The sequence below is a fragment of the Python bivittatus genome, unplaced genomic scaffold (genome assembly GCF_059951505.1).
Source record: "Python bivittatus isolate LINGU-HERP-01145 unplaced genomic scaffold, Pbiv_v1 ctg000850_np1212, whole genome shotgun sequence".
Taxonomy (NCBI): Eukaryota; Metazoa; Chordata; class Lepidosauria; order Squamata; family Pythonidae; genus Python; species Python bivittatus.
The window spans coordinates 62825400-62843587 of record NW_028277112.1 but is presented as its reverse complement, the minus strand read 5'-3'; the positions used below and the strand labels follow the sequence as shown (position 1 = coordinate 62843587).

Sequence of the window (18188 nt, the reverse complement as noted above, 5' to 3'; positions counted from 1 at the left end):
GATCGTCATCACTACCATTCTTTTATGGTGCAGAGTATTCTGTGGTTTAGCCTCACAGCAAGACAACTTACCTCCCATGACAAGCTTACTCCACGGTCTGATGAGCTGGTTTGATGCTGGTTTCGGTATTGGGGTCACTCACAACCCACACTAAAGAATGTTTAACGTAGGAAAATTTGTTCAGGGATATGTTTGAACCGGATTAATTTATTAAGTGAAGCATAAATTAGTTTACTGTCAGCGCCGGAGGAAAGGTAGGCCTAAAAAAGGCTGCAGTTATAGTCCCTTTTAAGAATATGCATCTAATTGGATACCACAGCAAGGTGTTCGATTGGGTATAGCCAACACCAAGTATTTGATGGGATCATGTACCTAGTTAGATCAGTGCAGCCGTTAGGGTGCAGCTATGATGTCATGGGGCAGGACTACAAAGACAATGAGATTTTGAAAGAACAACAGGCAGTATTCTGTGATCATACTTCTTTCAAGGGAGTTACTTTCTTTTGCTTTCCCAGAGCTCTGTTGCCTCCCAGTTTTTTCCCCAGCTTATCAGCATTCCTTGGCTTTCTATATGTTTTATGGCTTAGCTGACAGATTTAATTTCCCTGGGAAAGTGTATTCAGGTAAGGGCCCCCCAAATTCACCATCAGGAAACAGAAATCATTTGAAAAAAGAAGAGAACTTTTACTTCTTCAGGGAGAATTTAACAGAAATGTATGAAAAATATTCCAAACAAGTAAAATATTGAGATAACACATAGAATTGCAATAAGAATACTTGGATACCATATACCAGTACATAAATCCTAAGACTTTGAGTTTTGAACTTAATCCCATCTCAGTTCATAAAAGTCTTACCCAGAGCACAGCCATGGAGTTCTAGGAAAAATATTGTTACTTTTCTGCACGTGCCTTTCTTTCTTTCCGTGTCCCACTGAAAGAGAGAGAGGGGGGGGGAATGGACAGGATATGTCCATTTTGTGTTTTTCTGAATTTGAGCGACATATCTAAATTTGAAATATAAATCAATAAATTAAGTAAGTAAGTAAATAGTAAGTCAGTCAGTCATTAGGAAGATACAGGATGTTTACCCCTAACGGTTATGTGGGATGTTGAAATTGTGATAGAAGGAAATTGGTAAGCTTGGACTATCCAGATTTTTAAGATGTTGCTTAAAACTTCCTCGTTTTGCTAAGGATTTGACATTACAGTAATAAGAGAAAGTTGGTGTTCATGTTTGCAAATTTATATGAGCATTCACAAACACCATAAGGTTAATTATGCAATCCTTTATGTCTGCTTAGAAGTAAGCCCAATTCAAGATAAATCAAAATAGTACGAATGATCAGTACTGGATAAACAATCCAACAGTACAAATAACATACTGAGAAAAAAGGGGACATCTATTCCTCTGATAAAAATCTTCCCTGATTTTAGCAGCAACGGCATGTTTTATGTTAATTAATATTGCAGTTTTTAACTTCTTTTAGATTTAAATATCATGGCAGAAAATCCTGAGTGACTGGCTATTTCTACCTGAGTTAGGAAGGACACATTAACATATATATTAAAAAACAGTAAAGCTGAGAAGAAAACATATATTTTAGAAAAAATATCTGTTTCTTGTAATGTGTACTAGTACTTTTTTCCCCATGTTTTCTAGTAATGTTTGGTTTCTGACTATAGGTCCTTTTTTAACAATATAATATTTTTATTTATAAAATCTTTAGATAGTTGTAGAAGAATTCCTGGAAGATATAAACAATATTTTGAATTCTGGAGAGGTACCTAATCTGTTTGAAAAGGATGAACTGGAGTTTGTTATGGCAGCTACCCGACCCAAGGCAAAAGAAGCAGGAATAGCAGAGGGCAACAGAGATGAGGTAACATATTATAAATACTGCTTCAGGTGTATAATTTAAATCCATGTTTATTACAGATATTTAAATTCATCAGCAATTTATAGGAATTAGAGAGGCATATTGTCTTTTAAGTCACTCAGGCTATTGTTTCTTACAGTATATCATTCTCAGTTATGCGTATAGGCTAAAAAGTTGATGATGGTAATGATACTGATAATGATGTTTTCTTTCTATCATATAATTTGTCTTTTCTCAGGTATTTCAGTACTTCATTAGTCGAGTCCGACAGAAGCTACACATTGTCCTGTGTATGAGTCCTGTTGGCGATGCTTTCCGGGCACGGTGCCGAATGTTTCCCTCACTTGTGAATTGCTGCACTATTGACTGGTTTGTGCAGGTAACTAATTCACTGAAGGATTTTGATAAGATGTTAAAATAATACACAATTCTAATTTAAGGATTTGTGATGTGCTGTCATCAGCTGCTATTACCCCATTAAGTTTACTTTTTCCTATATTCTGCAACATTACAGTTAACCTATAACTGAAGTACAAGTTCACATTTTCAAGTACCATTTTGTGAAATGGTAAAACATTGGTCGTTGGTCTTTCTTACCATTCATGGCTTTTGAGAAAATACTTTTACAGTTTATATGGAAAATAGAAATATCTCTGCTAAATATTTGTTGTTGTTTAGTCGTTAAGTCGTGTCCGACTCTTTGTGACCCCATGAACCATATTGCGCCAGGCCTTCCTGTCCTTCACTGCCTCCCTGAGTTTGCTCAGTTTCATGCTCATTGCTTCAGTGATGCTATCTAACCATCTCATCCTCTGCCGTCCTCTTCTCCTTTTGCCTTCAATCTTTCCCAGCATCAGGGTCTTCTCCAAAGAGATCTCTCTTCGCATTAGGTGACCAAAATATCTGAGCTTGAGCTTCATTATCGATCCTTCCAATGAGCAATCAGGGTTGATTTCCTTTAAGATTGACTGGTTTGACCTCCTAGCAGTCCAGGGGACTCTCAAGAGTCTTCTCCAGCACCACAGTTCAAAGGCATCAATTCTTCGGCGCTCGGCCTTTTTTATGGTCCAGCTCTCACAGCCATACATTACTACTGGAAAAACCATAGCTTTGACTATGCGGATCTTTGTCGGCAAGGTGACGTCTCTGCTTTTTAATATGCTATCTAGGCTTGCCATAGCTTTCCTCCCAAGGAGCAAGCGTCTTTTAATTTCATGGCTGCAGTCTCCATCTGCGGTGATCTTGGAGCCCAAATAAATGAAGTCTGTTACTGCTTCCATTTCTACCCCTTCTATTTGCCAGGAATTGATGGGTCCAGATGCCATGATCTTAGTTTTTTTAATGTTGAGTTTCAAGCCAGCTTTTGCACTCTCCTCTTTCACCCTCATCAAGAGGCTCTTTAGTTCTTCTTCACTTTCTGCCATTAGGGTGGTATCGTCCGCATATCTGAGGTTGTTGATGATTCTCCCTGCAATCTTAATTCCGGCTTGTGATTCTTCCAGCCTGGCATTTCTCATGATGTACTCTGCATATAGGTTAAATAAGCAGGGTGACAGTATACAGCCTTGTCGTACACCTTTCCCTATTTTGAACCAATCGGTTGTTCCATGACCGGTTCTAACTGTTGCTTCTTGGCCCGCATACAGATTTCTCAGGAGACAGGTAAGGTGGTCTGGTATTCCCATCTCTTTAAGAATTTGCCACAGTTTGTTGTGATCCACACAATCAAAGGCTTTTGCATAGTCAATGAAGCAGAAGTAGATATTTTTCTGGAACTCTCGTGCTTTCTCCATGATCCAGCGAATGTTGGCGATTTGATCTCTAGTTCCTCTGCCTCTTCGAAACCCAGCTTGTACATCCGGTAGTTCTCGGTTCATGTATTGCTGAAGCCTAGCTTGTAGGATTTTGAGCATAACCTTGCTAGCATGTGAAATGAGTGCAATTGTGCGATAGTTTGAGCATTCTTTGGCGTTGCCCTTCTTTGGAATTGGAACGTAAACTGACCTTTTCCAATCCCGTGGCCACTGTTGCGTTTTCCAAACTTGCTGGCATATTGAGTGCAGCACTTTAACACCATCATCTTTTAGTATTTTAAATAACTCAGCTGGAATACTGTCATCTCCACTAGCTTTGTTGTTAGCAATGCTTCCTAAGGCCCACTTGACTTCACTCTCTAGGATGTCTGGCTCAAGGTCAGTGATCACACCAGCGTGGACATCAGGGACATTAAGATCTTTCTTGTATAGTTCTTCTGTGTATTCTTGCCACCTCTTCTTAATCTCTTCTGCTTCTGTTAGGTCCCTGCCTTTTTTGTCCTTTATCATGCCCATCTTTGCACTAAACGTTCCTTTCATATCTCCAATTTTCTTGTAGAGATCTCTAGTCTTCCCCATTCTATTGTTTTCCTCGATTTCTTTGCATTGTTCATTTAAGAAGGCCTTCTTATCTCTCCTGGCTATTCTCTGGAAATCTGCATTCAGTTGCTTATATCTTTCCCTTTCACCCTTGCTTTTCGCATTCCTTCTTTCCACAGCTATTTGTAAAGCCTCATCAGACAGCCATTTTGCTTTCTTGCATTTCTTTTTCTTTGGGATGGTTTTAGTTGCTGCCTCCTGTACAATGTTACGGACCTCCGTCCATAGTTCTTCAGGCACTCTGTCTACCAAATCTAATCCTCTAAATCTATTCATCACCTTCACTGTGTACTCACAAGGAATATGATCTAAGTCATACCTGAGTGGTCTAGTGGTTTTCCCTACATTCTTCAATTTAAGCCTAAATTTTGCAGTAAGAAGCTCATGATCTGAGCCACAGTCAGCTCCTGGTCTTGTTTTTGCTGTCTGTATAGAGCTTCTCCATCTTTGGCTGCAAAGTATATAATCAATCTGGTTTCGGTATTGACCATCTGGTGATGTCCATGTGTAGAGTCGTCTCTTGTGTTGTTGGAAAAGAGTGTTTGCTATGACTAGCTTGTTCTCTTGACAGAACTCTATTAGCCTTTGCCCTGCTTCATTTTGTACTCCAAGGCCAAACTTGCCTGTTATTCCGATTACTCCTTGACTTCCTACTTTAGCATTCCAATCCCCTATGATGAAAAGGACATCTTTTTTTGGTGCTAGTTCTAGAAGGTGTTGTAGGTCTTCATAGAAGCGGTCAACTTCAGCTTCTTCAGCATCAGTGGTTGGGGCATAGACTTGGATGACTGTGATATTGAATGGTTTGCCTTGGATACGCACTGAGATCATTCTGTCGTTTTTGAGGTTGTACCCCATTACTGCCTTTCCCACTCTCTTATTCACTATGAGTGCAACTCCATTTCTTCTAAGGGTTTCTTGCCCACAGTAGTAGATATAATGGTCACCCGAATTAAATTCACCCATTCCCGTCCATTTCAGTTCGCTGATTCCCAAGATGTCGACGTTCAATCTTGTCATCTCATGTTTGACCACATCCAGCTTGCCTTGGTTCATAGATCTTACATTCCAGGTACCTATACAATATTGTTCTTTACAGCATCGGACCTTCTTTTCGCTTCCAGATACATCCACAGCTGAACGTCCTTTCGGCTTTGGCCCAGCCGCTTCACTCTTTCTGGAGCTACTTGGAAATGCCCTCCGCTCTTCCCCAGTAGCATATCGGACACCTTCCGACCTGAGGGGCTCATCTTCCGGCATCATATCTTTTAGCCTTTTAACATTGTCCATGGGGTTTTCTTGGCAAGGATACTGGAGTGGGTTGCCATTTCCTTCTCCAGTGGACCACATTTTGTCAGAACTCTCTGTCATGACCTGTCCGTCTTGGGTGGCCCTGCACGGTATAGCTCATGGCTTCACTGAGTTACGCAAGCCCCTTCGCCACGACAAGGCAGTGATCCATGAAGGGGCTGCTAAATATAGTAGTAAGTAAAAGGATAATATACTTCGATAGTCAATTTGCATTAATGTTTTCATGTGTTCCAAGTGGAATATGTTAGTATTGCTTATAAATTCCACAAATCATAAATTAAAGGAGCTGCCTTAAGTTCATGCCATGCAAAAGTAGACATGATATTTCATTAAGTACAATTTAATGATGACCTCCACTTCCTTTTCCCCTTTAAGTGACAGTTCTCCTGAAATAATTGGAAAAGAAATGATTTGTGTGGGTAGTCCCCGGGTTAAGATTGCCCAGGTTACAGACAACCCATAGTTAAGAACGGAGCCTGTTGTAGCAAAATTTGAGTTAAAAACACAATGGTTCAAGTTCATTATACAATAGTACTTATACAGTATTATACAATAATACTGTTCCGACTTACATACAAATTTGACTTAAGGACAGACCTCGGGAATGGAACTCATTCTTAAACTGGGGACTAACTGTATTGCATATATACTTCAAGAAAGATTATTTAGATAGCCATTTTCTCTTTTTTTTCAGTGGCCCAGAGAAGCACTTCTTTCTGTATCAAGGACTTTCTTTATGCATGTTGATCTCGGAACTGATCGAATGAAAGAGAAACTTTCTGTAATGTGTGTAGACATTCACATGAGTGTAACAGAGATGGCAGAGCAGTACTATGCAGAGCTCCGGCGACGCTACTATACAACACCAACTTCCTATTTAGAATTAATCAATCTTTATTTGTCCATGCTTACTGAAAAAAGGAAGCAACTAGTTTCAGTAAGTTGAATTTTATTAAAAGAATAATTGAATTAGGTATAGAAGTGTGTTTTATTCCTCACCCCACTGTTGTCATACACATGCACACTATTTCTATTGTTTTTTGTAGTGAAAATATAAATGCTATTCAGTATTGAGAGTGTGGGTATTCTTTCTATCAAATTGGTTTAAATATAATCCCCTCCAATTCAGATCTAAATTTAGTATGACTGTATGTATTCTGATTTCTCTTCAGATCGTATAAATCTTTTGCCTTTTACTAAAGATTTCCATGGATAGTATGACTGTATAAAAAATTCAAATGTTAGGATTTCTTGCTAATTTCCTCTATTTCTGAATAAGGCAATCTGCATTAAGGGGAAACATGTATGTCACTGGTTTTTGTGATGCTTTTCACATATAATAGGAGCTTTGTGCAGTTATTTTCTATATAGATGCTGGTAATCAGTAAGATGAATGACAATGTATTCTGGTCTCTATATGAAGATACAGAGCGAGGACTGCAAATCTCCATAAGCTTCAGATTGTATATGCGGCAAAGTAATAGGAGGCACAGCTGGATATGGCAGCATGGGTGGGAATGTTCACTGATATTCCATCAGTGAAGAGTACTTACTGGATTGTTGAAAGCCTGTTTCAACAATATAGATTAGCCTTCTTCACTCTTCAGATGTCTTTGGACCATTCTGGTTGGAAATTCTGGGAGCCGTGGTCGGACTGAGGAGTATCAGTCAAGGAAGCCTAAGACCTACCACAATAAAACAGTCTCTAAGCAATAAACGTTGCAACAGAATGTCAATTACAGTGTAAAAAACATATTAGCTTTAATAGAAATACTTACTTTCTTTGTTATAAAAGGTAATCTTTTTTAAAAGAAATACTAAAGCTATCCAGTTGAGTGATTTCTTTGACGTGTTGATTTGGCTAATTAAGATAAATACATATTAAAATATTTATATCTTTATTATAGTTATTTTAATTAATCTATGATTATGCACAGTATTACTGACAAGAGCCACCCACATCCATTTTTTTAAAGATAAGGTCTTTTCAAAGTACTGAAACAATTATCAGTAATTATTTGCTTATTTTTCAGGCTCGGGATCGTGTAAAAAATGGTTTAACCAAACTGTTAGAGACAAATGTACTTGTTGACAAAATGAAATTAGATCTGTCAGCTTTAGAACCAGTTCTCAAGGAGAAATCGGTGGATGTTGAGGCTTTGATGGAAAAATTAGCAGTGGATCAAGAAAATGCTGACCAGGTATAAATTGTTAGGTTTTCAGTTATTAACTATTTTAATATTTATTTTTAGATTCAGCAGTGTAACTCCATGGTATGTCTCCCTTTGTCTGAATCTATCAGATAGCATTTTTCTATTCAGCAGATAAAGTAACATAGATAAAAACAGTCAAGAGTCAACGTATTATAAATTATGACAAAAGTTAATATGTGTATATTGTGGGAACACTGATGCCAAATGGTTTTGTAATACCTAATGGGGACGCACAAAATATTTTTAATCTGAACCATTTCAGATTTAAAACATCCTGTCTGAAGTTCAAAATGGTCTATTTCAAGTGCAAAACAGCAGTTTAAATATGACACTTTGCTATTTTGATAATTCTGGAAGCGTTGCAGACTCAAAGCAGTCCTGATAATCAAAGCATCTGTTTTGTTCATAATGGGCATTTTGAACTTGAAATGGTTCCAAATGTTTTGTGCACCTCTACTAATAAACATTAAACTTAAAATATGCTTTATTTTTGTATGAATGACACTAATACTGAAGTAGTTTGTCATTGCCTCATTTCAGGATATATATTTTTTACTTTCTAATTTAACTTACAGCCCTAATGTAGGTTATCTACATTACTTGGTATCTCATCTAAGTACTAACCAAGTCTGACCCTCTTTGGTTTCTTGACATCAGTCATTGAGATCACCCATTTTAAAATCAGTAGTTAAATTCTGCCAATAAGAATAGTGCAATCTGGACTGTTTGGGGCAAGAAAAGCATTATCAATGCACAACTTTTAACCTTCATCTTTAAGAAAGTGATATCTTACCACATGTTAACAGATTAGATTGCAAACTTACTAGAATTCTTCTCAGGGGAGGTTTCTGACCCACCAGAATTCTCCTGGCTGAAAGGGGAAGGAAATAATCTTCATCAATTTCTCTAGTTATACAATCCCTATATCTGCTTTAAAGCTCTGGAAGGCTGGGGAACCCTTTGAAGCAATGGAGAAGGTAGTATTGGAGGCCCATTTACACTCCCCTGCATACACTGTTTTGCCTGCTAGAAAGTTCTGAGCAGAATGTTGCTTAAGGACATTTCAGCTAATCCATTAAATTATGAATTCCCCTATAACCAGTGACTGCTACCTGTTCTCTTTTGTTTTCTTATGAAACATATTTAAAATATTTTTTTTTCCTTCAAAAACTTACATTGATTTTTTTTCTTCCAGGTTCGGCGTGTTGTTCAGGAAGATGAAGCTGTTGCAAAAGTAAAAGCAGAGGAAACTCAAGCGATAGCTGATGATGCTCAGCGAGATTTGGATGAAGCCCTTCCAGCTTTAGATGCTGCCAACAAAGCCTTAGATTCGTTAGATAAGGCGGATATTTCTGAAATCAGGGTTTTCACTAAACCTCCTGATCTTGTCATGACAGTGATGGAAGCTATTTGTATTCTTTTAAATGCAAAGTAAGATAGCTATACCATATATTTAATCTTCTGCATTGACTTTTCGCTTTAGCTTTCATTTTATGCTTTTTCTAAAAGCAATTTTCTTTAGCATGAGTTAATTTTTCCGTCTCTTGGGCAATATAAATGTGATGCCACCCTGCTACAAGTTTCCCTACAGCTATAAAAATAGCCAATGTAATGGAGCTGAAACTGTGAACATGGTGGCATCACACTGTCTCTTTGGTAATAGTTATAGATAGGTCTTCCCCTCCCCTCCACAGCCAAGTAAATATTAGGGCTGTGTAGTGCTTCAGATTCAAAAGGGAGAACATGCTTCAGAGCTCACCTAGCACCTCTCAGCAGCTTTTAAAACAACAGCGCCTCTTCCCAAGGTCACACAGCTGTCTTCTGCAGCCAGCGTGCAATCTTGAGAAAAGAAATGTTTGCTTGAAGGATATCCCAACGGAATCCAGAAATGCATGACACTGAAGTGTAGTTATTGGAAAGCCAATGGAAGGCATGGTAATAGATTATTTTTAAAGATAAGAGTTCTGACTCTTCAAGACTCTAGTCCAGCTCACTGTGAGTAGGACTTCATTTACTATCACCAAACTACACTGCTTCCCTCACATTTGCTGTGACTTCAACCCCCTTTTCCTTTCAATATTTGCTCTTATTTTTTTCCTTTCAAGTTTCTTCTGCTGGTGGACTGTTCCAGTTACTGCTCTTTTTATACATTTTTCCCTCTAGGCAAACTGTCAACTGTTGTGGCACAGCCTCGTAATTTAGCTGTTCAGCTGGCTGTTGGCGTAGCTATTTCATTGACCTTTAAGCCTGCTAAAAAACCAATGCCCACACAGTTCTCCGGATTGTCTTCCCAATGGCTAAAATCCCCTGTGTCTTGATTCACTTTATAGAGAATATAAGGATGGCTGTACGTCTCATAGCTAGTACATTCTGCCCTTAGCACAGTCTTTCTCATGATTGACATTTGCAATCAAAACTATTACATATTTGCTAGAAGACTTGATTTTTCAGTAAGAGAAAAAACCCTCATTGTAATCCAAATTTAATTTTGTAAATGGCAAACAAAACTGACCTATACAATGAATTTGCAAGTTGACTCTACCCTGCTAAGCAAGCATTGCATGTCCCATCTGCTATATGATTCCCTAAATAGATGCACCTCTTTGATGTTTTATGCTGATTACTTATTAGCTTAATTACTTTAATCAAGATTATCATCTTGTATTGTTGTGTTATTGGTAAATGGATGATAATGTATATTTATATTACACAGTTACACTTGTTTATTAGATAAGGGTATTAATTTGGTATAGATGCACTCCTAATAAGATTTACAAAAGAATGAGTCCCACTGAATGCTGTGACTCTCCCTGAGTAAATAGAAATGCTGTCAGATACTATCAAGTTTAAAGCGGAATAACTGTTCAATAACAATTACTAAATAGTATCCATTTATTTGTGTGTTTGTTAACTTCTGATCTTAAGAGGCTATCTTCTCTTCATCGACCGATACCAGTTTCAGAGTCTGTATTCTACATACTCTTTTTAATGCTGTGAGAACTGTAAAACTGTACAGTTATCGTTTTTACCATCATATGGAGTTATTTTTCTTTCTTAGATGTTTTCCTTATGGTTTCAGTAGTCTTGATTTTAAAACAACATTGTTATTTCTTATAGCAATTTGAGTTCTTGATGAGTAAAAATGTGGGATGTAGATAACTATCCTTTTTTGAGAAGAGAAATCAGAGCATTTCACTTATGAGTAATCTTCCTATAACTGAAGTACTGTAGTTAATCATACGTTTCCAGGTTATTTATGACAGTATATAAAAAGTGTAACCCTATACATGTTTACTCAGGAAAAAAAAATCTACAATTAATAGTTACTGTCAGAGGGTGTGGTATAGGATTGCAGGCAGCCCAGGAATAATGTTATTTGGTAAATAAACTACAAAACATAGAATAATTAGTGCTGCCGGCGCTTCAGTTTCTCAGCAGAACTATGCCTCAAGCTGCAGTTGTAAATTCTCCTCTTTCCATTTCTACTTAAACAAGAATTATGTATTACATCAAAAATGACAGTAGCCTATTTTATCAAACTCTCATTTACTTTTAGAGTATGTCAAGGATATGGATGAAAACATATTTTCTGTTTTAAAAAGCATAAAGGAATTTTGTGTTTGCCAAGGAAGAAGAAAGATCAAAGAGACTGCCTCAAGATCATGACATCATATATATTTTACCTGTTGTGATGTAGTTAGATTTTCTATGCTGTAAAGAAAGAGAAATTTTAGCAGCCGGATATACTTTCCTTTTTTTGTGAATTAGATGAAATTCATAGAAGTGTCCGTTTATGATATTACAAAACAGTAACTGAAACATGAAGCAGCTCAGTTTCCCTTGCCATTATATCTTCTCCCTAGGATCAGAAGCCTAAATATATATATTTTTTTAACCTTTTCACCATATTAAGATTAAGTCTACATACTGGATACACCTATAGGTTCATTAAATATACATTTCATCCTAAAATTGGTCATTTTAAAAAAACATATAATACTGCTCTACTTATACATTTTCCACTGCAGATCTTCCTAAATCCTTTCATTTTAATCTTTCAGGCCTGACTGGGCAACAGCAAAACAACTTCTTGGGGATTCCACATTCCTGAAAAAGCTTCTAGAATATGATAAAGAAAATATAAAGGGTGCAATATTACTTAAGCTTCAGAAATATATAAACAATCCTGACTTTGTACCAGAAAAAGTAGAGAAAGTGTCAAAGGCATGCAAGTCTATGTGCATGTGGGTGAGAGCTATGGATTTGTACTCTCGAGTTGTGAAGGTTGTCGAACCAAAAAGGCAAAAGTTAAATGCTGCCCAGGTACTTACTGTTTTTTTCCCGACGCCTTTTATCTGTTTATCCAATTATGAAATAGTGAATCAAACCACTTTCATCAGGAGTATCTTCTCTTTTTACCTATTAGCAACTAAATGATGAAAATCTCTGGTAGAGTCTTAACACTTTTTATCCCTATCAGACTGGAGGCAGGCCAGTCTGCTGTTTGATTCCTTCACACAAGGCTGCTCCCTACATTGATATTTAGCCTGTCTTGGGTTATGGGAACAGGGTTTGGGTGGAATTCCTTGCTCACAACGTTAGATTTTAGAAATATTGAGAATCTGGACCCAAAGTGAGCATAAATATGTGTTAAATGTTATATAATTTATGACATTATGCATTATAAGTAATTATAATATATAATTACTTGTAGTTTCTTCTGTATTCTATTTTATTGCAAAGCGACTGTGCAAATGAATAAAATAAAGCACACAGAATATTTGGCAGAACCATACTTTAAATTAATTTGTATTATAATTAGGCAGAACTTGATGCAACTTTAGCTACCCTGCGTGATAAGCAAAAAAAACTGAGGCAAGTAGAGGAACAAATTCAGGAATTGCAAGATCAATATGAAACAAGTGTGAATGAAAAAGAGAACCTTGGTAAGTGGCTATTTTAAAAATTATAAAAATTATTTTAGGGCAGTGTTTCTTAATTACATTATCACTATATGGACCAAATTCTCAACTTTCATGGAGTCTGTACTAATAAAAGCTCACCAGTGTAGTTTATTAAAAATTTAAAATCCTGCTTATACATCTTTTTTCAAAAATGTATTTTCATTGAACATGTACTGTATGTACAAAATGTAACAGAAAAATATCCAGTAAAGAAAAGATGTATTATGCTGTGTAAGGAACAGAGTATTGTAAGAAAGTAGGCATTATCAACATGAAATTTATTGGCCATAATCTATTTTTTTAAGAATTACACCACTATGAAATATTTAATGTGGCTTATTTCTTATTGCTAATACATATATAAGTATGTACAGGTATGTATCTATGTATGTGTATGTATGTATGTATGCATAAATATATATATAAATATATATATAAATATATATGTACACATACAGTTCATTATTCATTAAAAAGACTAAAATAGTTACCAAAATGAATTACCTTGTCTAAACAAATTATAACCATGATCTAATAGCATTATCATTGTTTAGCAAGGACCATGGCACTGACTCAGGCTCGTCTTACCCGAGCTGGAAGACTTACAGCTGCATTAGGGGATGAACAGGTTCGATGGGAAGAAAGTATTTTGAATTTTGAGGCAGAGATTTCAAACATCACTGGAAACGTATTCATAGCTGCTGCTTGTGTAGCTTACTATGGGGCTTTTACCGCACATTATAGGCAATTGGTGAGTTAATTAAAATACCTATTTTCTCTAGACTATAACTTTTATTGATTTGACTTTTATTTTTATTATAAAGCTGATATGCTTCATAAAAACAGTTGTACATCATAGAAGCAGTTGTACATCTAAATAAATGCAAAATAATTTTTCCAAATATGGAGAACTCTAAACAACCTACACAGAGAAATCATGATTTTTCCCTGTTTGCTGTCAGTAGTCAAGAGTGACTTAGTGAACTGGATATCTTTTGATGCTGCTCTTTAAAATAATAGTCAAGATTAAACAGAAGGAAAAACGTGTAAATGGAAACTGCAACCTAGAATGGAAATAGTGATTTGGGAGCTAGCATTAATGCATCCTGCTCAGATCAAATATTTAAAAAAGAGGGAGAAGGAAATCCTCACCCTACCCTGCACAGATAATTGATAGTACTGAGTGTGCATTTGCAATTCCTCAGAAACTCTCTTTGTGCATGTATATGTATCTCCTCCTAGTTTTGGCTGTGCTAAAAAGGTTTACCGTTATGGGGATATTTTATAGGAAAGCAAAATATTTTATATTTTCATTTATTTTAGGAGAAATAGCAAATTGTTTACAGAAGTAATAGATGTCTCCAAAAACAAAAATATTTTCATAATTAGATTATTATTGTTGATTGCACAGTCATGAATGGATTTGACATTTTTGTCAATGCCAGTGGTCTTCAAGTGGTACTCCAGATGATGATGATGATGATGATGATGGTTTAATATAGCTGCCCACTCCAGTGGACTCTATAACTCAGTTCTTCTTACCTGTATTTGAACTTTTGTATCTCTAATAATCCCACTGACTGCTACCCAGCTATATTTCTATATAATTTTCCACTACCAAAGTCAGAAGCAATTGCGGAATAATCAGAAATCTGGTCCTACTCAGTTTGATCATCTCATTAAGAGAAGCATCTTTTGATTTATAAGATTATTTCTGTCCCAGAACATTATTATATCATTTCAGATCAGCCAGTTATATGGAATTAAGATTAGGCATTGTCTTTATTGGCCATCTGCCTGATTAATTCTCATGCAAACTTAGTTGTGGGACAAAATAATTAACATTTTTTATACTAACCAAAATGGCAGCTTTTCCTCACTTGTGTTTCCCCTTCAAATTAGTTAATAGATTGCTGGATCAAACAATGCCAAGATCTAGAAATTCCTATTAGTTCTGACTTCAGTCTTATAAATATTTTGGGAGACCCCTATGAAATTCGACAGTGGAACACTGATGGATTACCTCGTGATTATATTTCTACTGAAAATGGCATTCTAGTTACACGTGGGCGACGCTGGCCACTCATGATTGATCCTCAAGATCAGGTATTTATTTTAATCCATTATTCATAGTTGGCATATTCAGGAGGTATTATGTGGTTTGTTTTTATATATAAAACATATATTGCATGCAATTATTATTCAGTATTGTTGGTTAATGGTCCTTTAGAGCTCCAGCTTGCCTTCTAGGTTCTGGGTAGTATGTTCCTCCTGTTCCCTTTCCTGTCACTTTGCTCCGCTAGTTTGATTCTAGAGGGTAAGAAAAGAAGAAAGGCACAGAAGAATTTAGGGATTTGCCACTGCTTTTCTGAACACGCTGCCTCTGACTTTGCCAAACTGGATCATTGTCCCTCTGAACCTTCTCTCTGGTTCTGAGCCACAATTTGACCAATCTGTCACCATCATCTCCCTGGATTCTTTGAACCATCAAGCATCTCCTTCTCTCTCAATTATTGCATAAGATCTATCCAATTGCTGCTACCCTGTTTCTAGATCTGTTGGCTTTTTGGACACCCTGGTTTTCTTCAACCTTTTCATTAGCCCTGGAACTATTCAGCCTCTTCCTCTGGGCCCAGCACTCATCACTGTAATGTCTGGCAGTGTAATGGCAGCATGCAGCAATAACAACAACAAACAGCAATAATTGTTTAACCACCTAGAGTCATGTATTTGAGATGGGCGGCCATATAAATCTATAAAATAGAATAAAAATAGTCACAGTAGCAAACAGGGTCATGATTTGCTTAAAAAACAAGTTAGCTCCATCTTGATCCCCCCCCCCCCATGAAAGATAGTGGGACAAGATAGCCGTGTGAAAGAAAGGCCATAGTTGCTCTAAATTAACTAGACATCCTCTTGCTAGTAGCCTTTATTTCATCCTCTTCTTTCTCTGGATAGGTAGAACCAGGAATTTAGACAATAAAATTGATTAAACAATAGAGCAAAATTAAAATCTAATTATGTGATTGTACCTTCATTGCTCCATGGTAGGAGGCCATGATTACTGAAGTGATTCTCCATCAGGTGCCTATCATACTGCCATTGTAGCTTTTTTTCTTTCAACTTTATGCTACGAGCAAGAAGTAAGAAAGTAAGTTCCTACTGAGATGGGTGGTGACCAAATTTGAAATATATATAAATAAATTAAATAAATAAGTGCAGCCCAGAAGTTCAAGGCAATAGCTTAGCTGCTCTCATGAAAAGTTCCTTATAAAATCCTCATTCTTACAAGTGTCATGTAAGAGGAGGGCACCTCCTGAACCTTGCAGATTGGCACTGCCAATAGTGACTTCCTTAGGTATTCACCATATTTAAAAAGATACAATGCACTTTAAAAATTGGAGTGACCAGAAACTATATTTTTGGTTCTGCAAATCTTCCATAAAATAAGGATTGTGGATAGTAAAAATACAATTGCAACACTCTCTATGCTGATAGTATTCTTTCTTTCAAACCTTGAAAAAAAAATACTCTGCACTGGTAATTCTACCATTATTAAATGCATCAGATTTGAAGGATCCCTCTTCTGCTTGCTGTAACAATCCTTTCTCCTGTGACTGCTTGCCATAAGGGGAGGGTCTTATGTACCAGCCAGTGAAGGAAACTACTGTTGTATTCACCCTGATTTTACTTGCAAGAACTTGAGCGTAATTGAGTAATCTTGATTCGAATTCTCACCCTGCCTCTAATTATCACCCTGAAAAAACAAAGCAAGCTCCAGGCTTCGGTTTCACTCTGTGCTCATATAACAATCATAGAAATATGGAGGAAATTAACTTTTAGGGTCTGAATGTTTTAAGAAACAGAAGAAACAAATAAAAATGAACAGTCCTTTTTAGTCCTTTCAATCAAGATTTCACACTTAACTTCACACTTAATCTTTCTTTAATACACAGGCAAACCGTTGGATAAGAAACAAAGAAGCAAAATGTGGTTTAAGAATAATTAAGCTCACTGACTCTGGTTTCCTGCGTACACTGGAGAATGCTATTCGTCTGGGTTTGCCTGTTCTTCTAGAAGAGGTTTGGATCTTTTTGCATTTAAATATGATAATCTTGTTGTTTCTTTTATTTATAGCTGTTAGATTTATTCTGCAGGCTACAGTTGCTTGCTAAAAACTCCATAAGGAAAATCACTTTCTTAGCCCTCGGTGAGAATCTAAGTTTATGAGAATTCCATGTGAATGTGGGATATTGGATCATGGTTAGTAGCTTCAACTAGTTTATAGTGCAGTCCTTTTAAACCTGCATTTCTATACACACTCTCCTGAAAATAATTCCCACTGATCCCAGTGGCTTTTTACTATTCATTTCATTGGGACTTACTTGCAAGTATGTGTAGAATTGTAGGTTTAAAATAAATTTCTGCAAAACACTGTATGGCTGCCTTTGGCTCATCTTGCTTGAAGTGAAGTTTTAGCTAGAGATTTTTATGCAATCCCTACAGATAACAAATCCGTGAAGGGTTTTAGGAATTAGAACCTTCATTTTTTTTCAGCTCCACTGAGTAATTATACGCAAATTTTATTCTGTGGTTGAAAGTTGATGACTTAAATTATTAATTATCACTATATAGTTTTGTAAATAGGATTTTGTTTATTCTTTTTGTATGGTCATTGACAAGTTTAATGGGCAACACTCATTTATAGTATGTAAGCAGGGATGCAAAGATTGATCTTAAAAAATGGGCCGGGAAAAGGGTTGCTGAAACAGGAAAGAGGCAGGGTTCTTTTAATCCTAGCTGAGTTTTCTTTTCATTTTACAATCCTTGCATTTGTGTGTGTTTTTGATGACTTGTGTCTTGTTCTTCATAACTTTACCCCCTAGTCTATTTGATTAATAAAAGGCTTGATGTAGTCACTTCCCATCCTAAACCATAATCATATGTACAAGGGCGAGAGTTTACAAATGTTATAAAAAGAACTTGGCCTAAGTATTACATCATTCAAATCAAAGAGAATCTGAATTTGGTCAAGCAAGCTCTGTGTTTGCCTAGCTTACAAGACATACAAGACTCAGAGGTTTGTGCATTAGTTTACAGATTAAGTTAATCTTCTAAACTCTGATTAGCATCCAGGATTTCACATTTGCATGCTATTGATTTAGCTGTTCATCAGAGGCAGTAAGCATCAAAGTCCATGGATAAATAATTCAAGTTAGGGAAAACATGCAGAGCGTGGCTTCTGGAATTCTTTCCAACCCTTGTGCCCATAGGAGACATCTGTATAATGAAATAACTTGTTGTGTCATTGGGTGTACTCTCCCCTCGTGTTGGTTTTGCAAGTTTTTGTATATGCTTCACTTCAGATCCTGTGACCGGGGTGAGGGGATTGGCTTAGACTGAAGCA

The 18188-nt window shown here is 36.6% G+C and overlaps 1 protein-coding gene and 1 pseudogene across 1 annotated transcript in view; both read left to right on the top strand.

Annotated features, from left to right (window-relative positions):
* DNAH6 (dynein axonemal heavy chain 6) overlaps window positions 1-18188 on the top strand; it is a 172262-nt gene that overhangs the window by 93394 nt on the left and 60680 nt on the right. Inside the window, exons 46-55 of the mRNA XM_088130049.1 lie at window positions 1730-1882; window positions 2118-2258; window positions 6299-6541; window positions 7638-7805; window positions 9013-9248; window positions 11879-12140; window positions 12640-12763; window positions 13336-13532; window positions 14684-14887; window positions 16738-16863. Coding sequence (XP_087986175.1) covers window positions 1730-1882; window positions 2118-2258; window positions 6299-6541; window positions 7638-7805; window positions 9013-9248; window positions 11879-12140; window positions 12640-12763; window positions 13336-13532; window positions 14684-14887; window positions 16738-16863 — 1854 coding nt within the window. The remainder of the gene's footprint in view (window positions 1-1729; window positions 1883-2117; window positions 2259-6298; window positions 6542-7637; window positions 7806-9012; window positions 9249-11878; window positions 12141-12639; window positions 12764-13335; window positions 13533-14683; window positions 14888-16737; window positions 16864-18188) is intronic.
* On the top strand, window positions 6757-6881 carry LOC112540280 (U5 spliceosomal RNA; annotated as a pseudogene).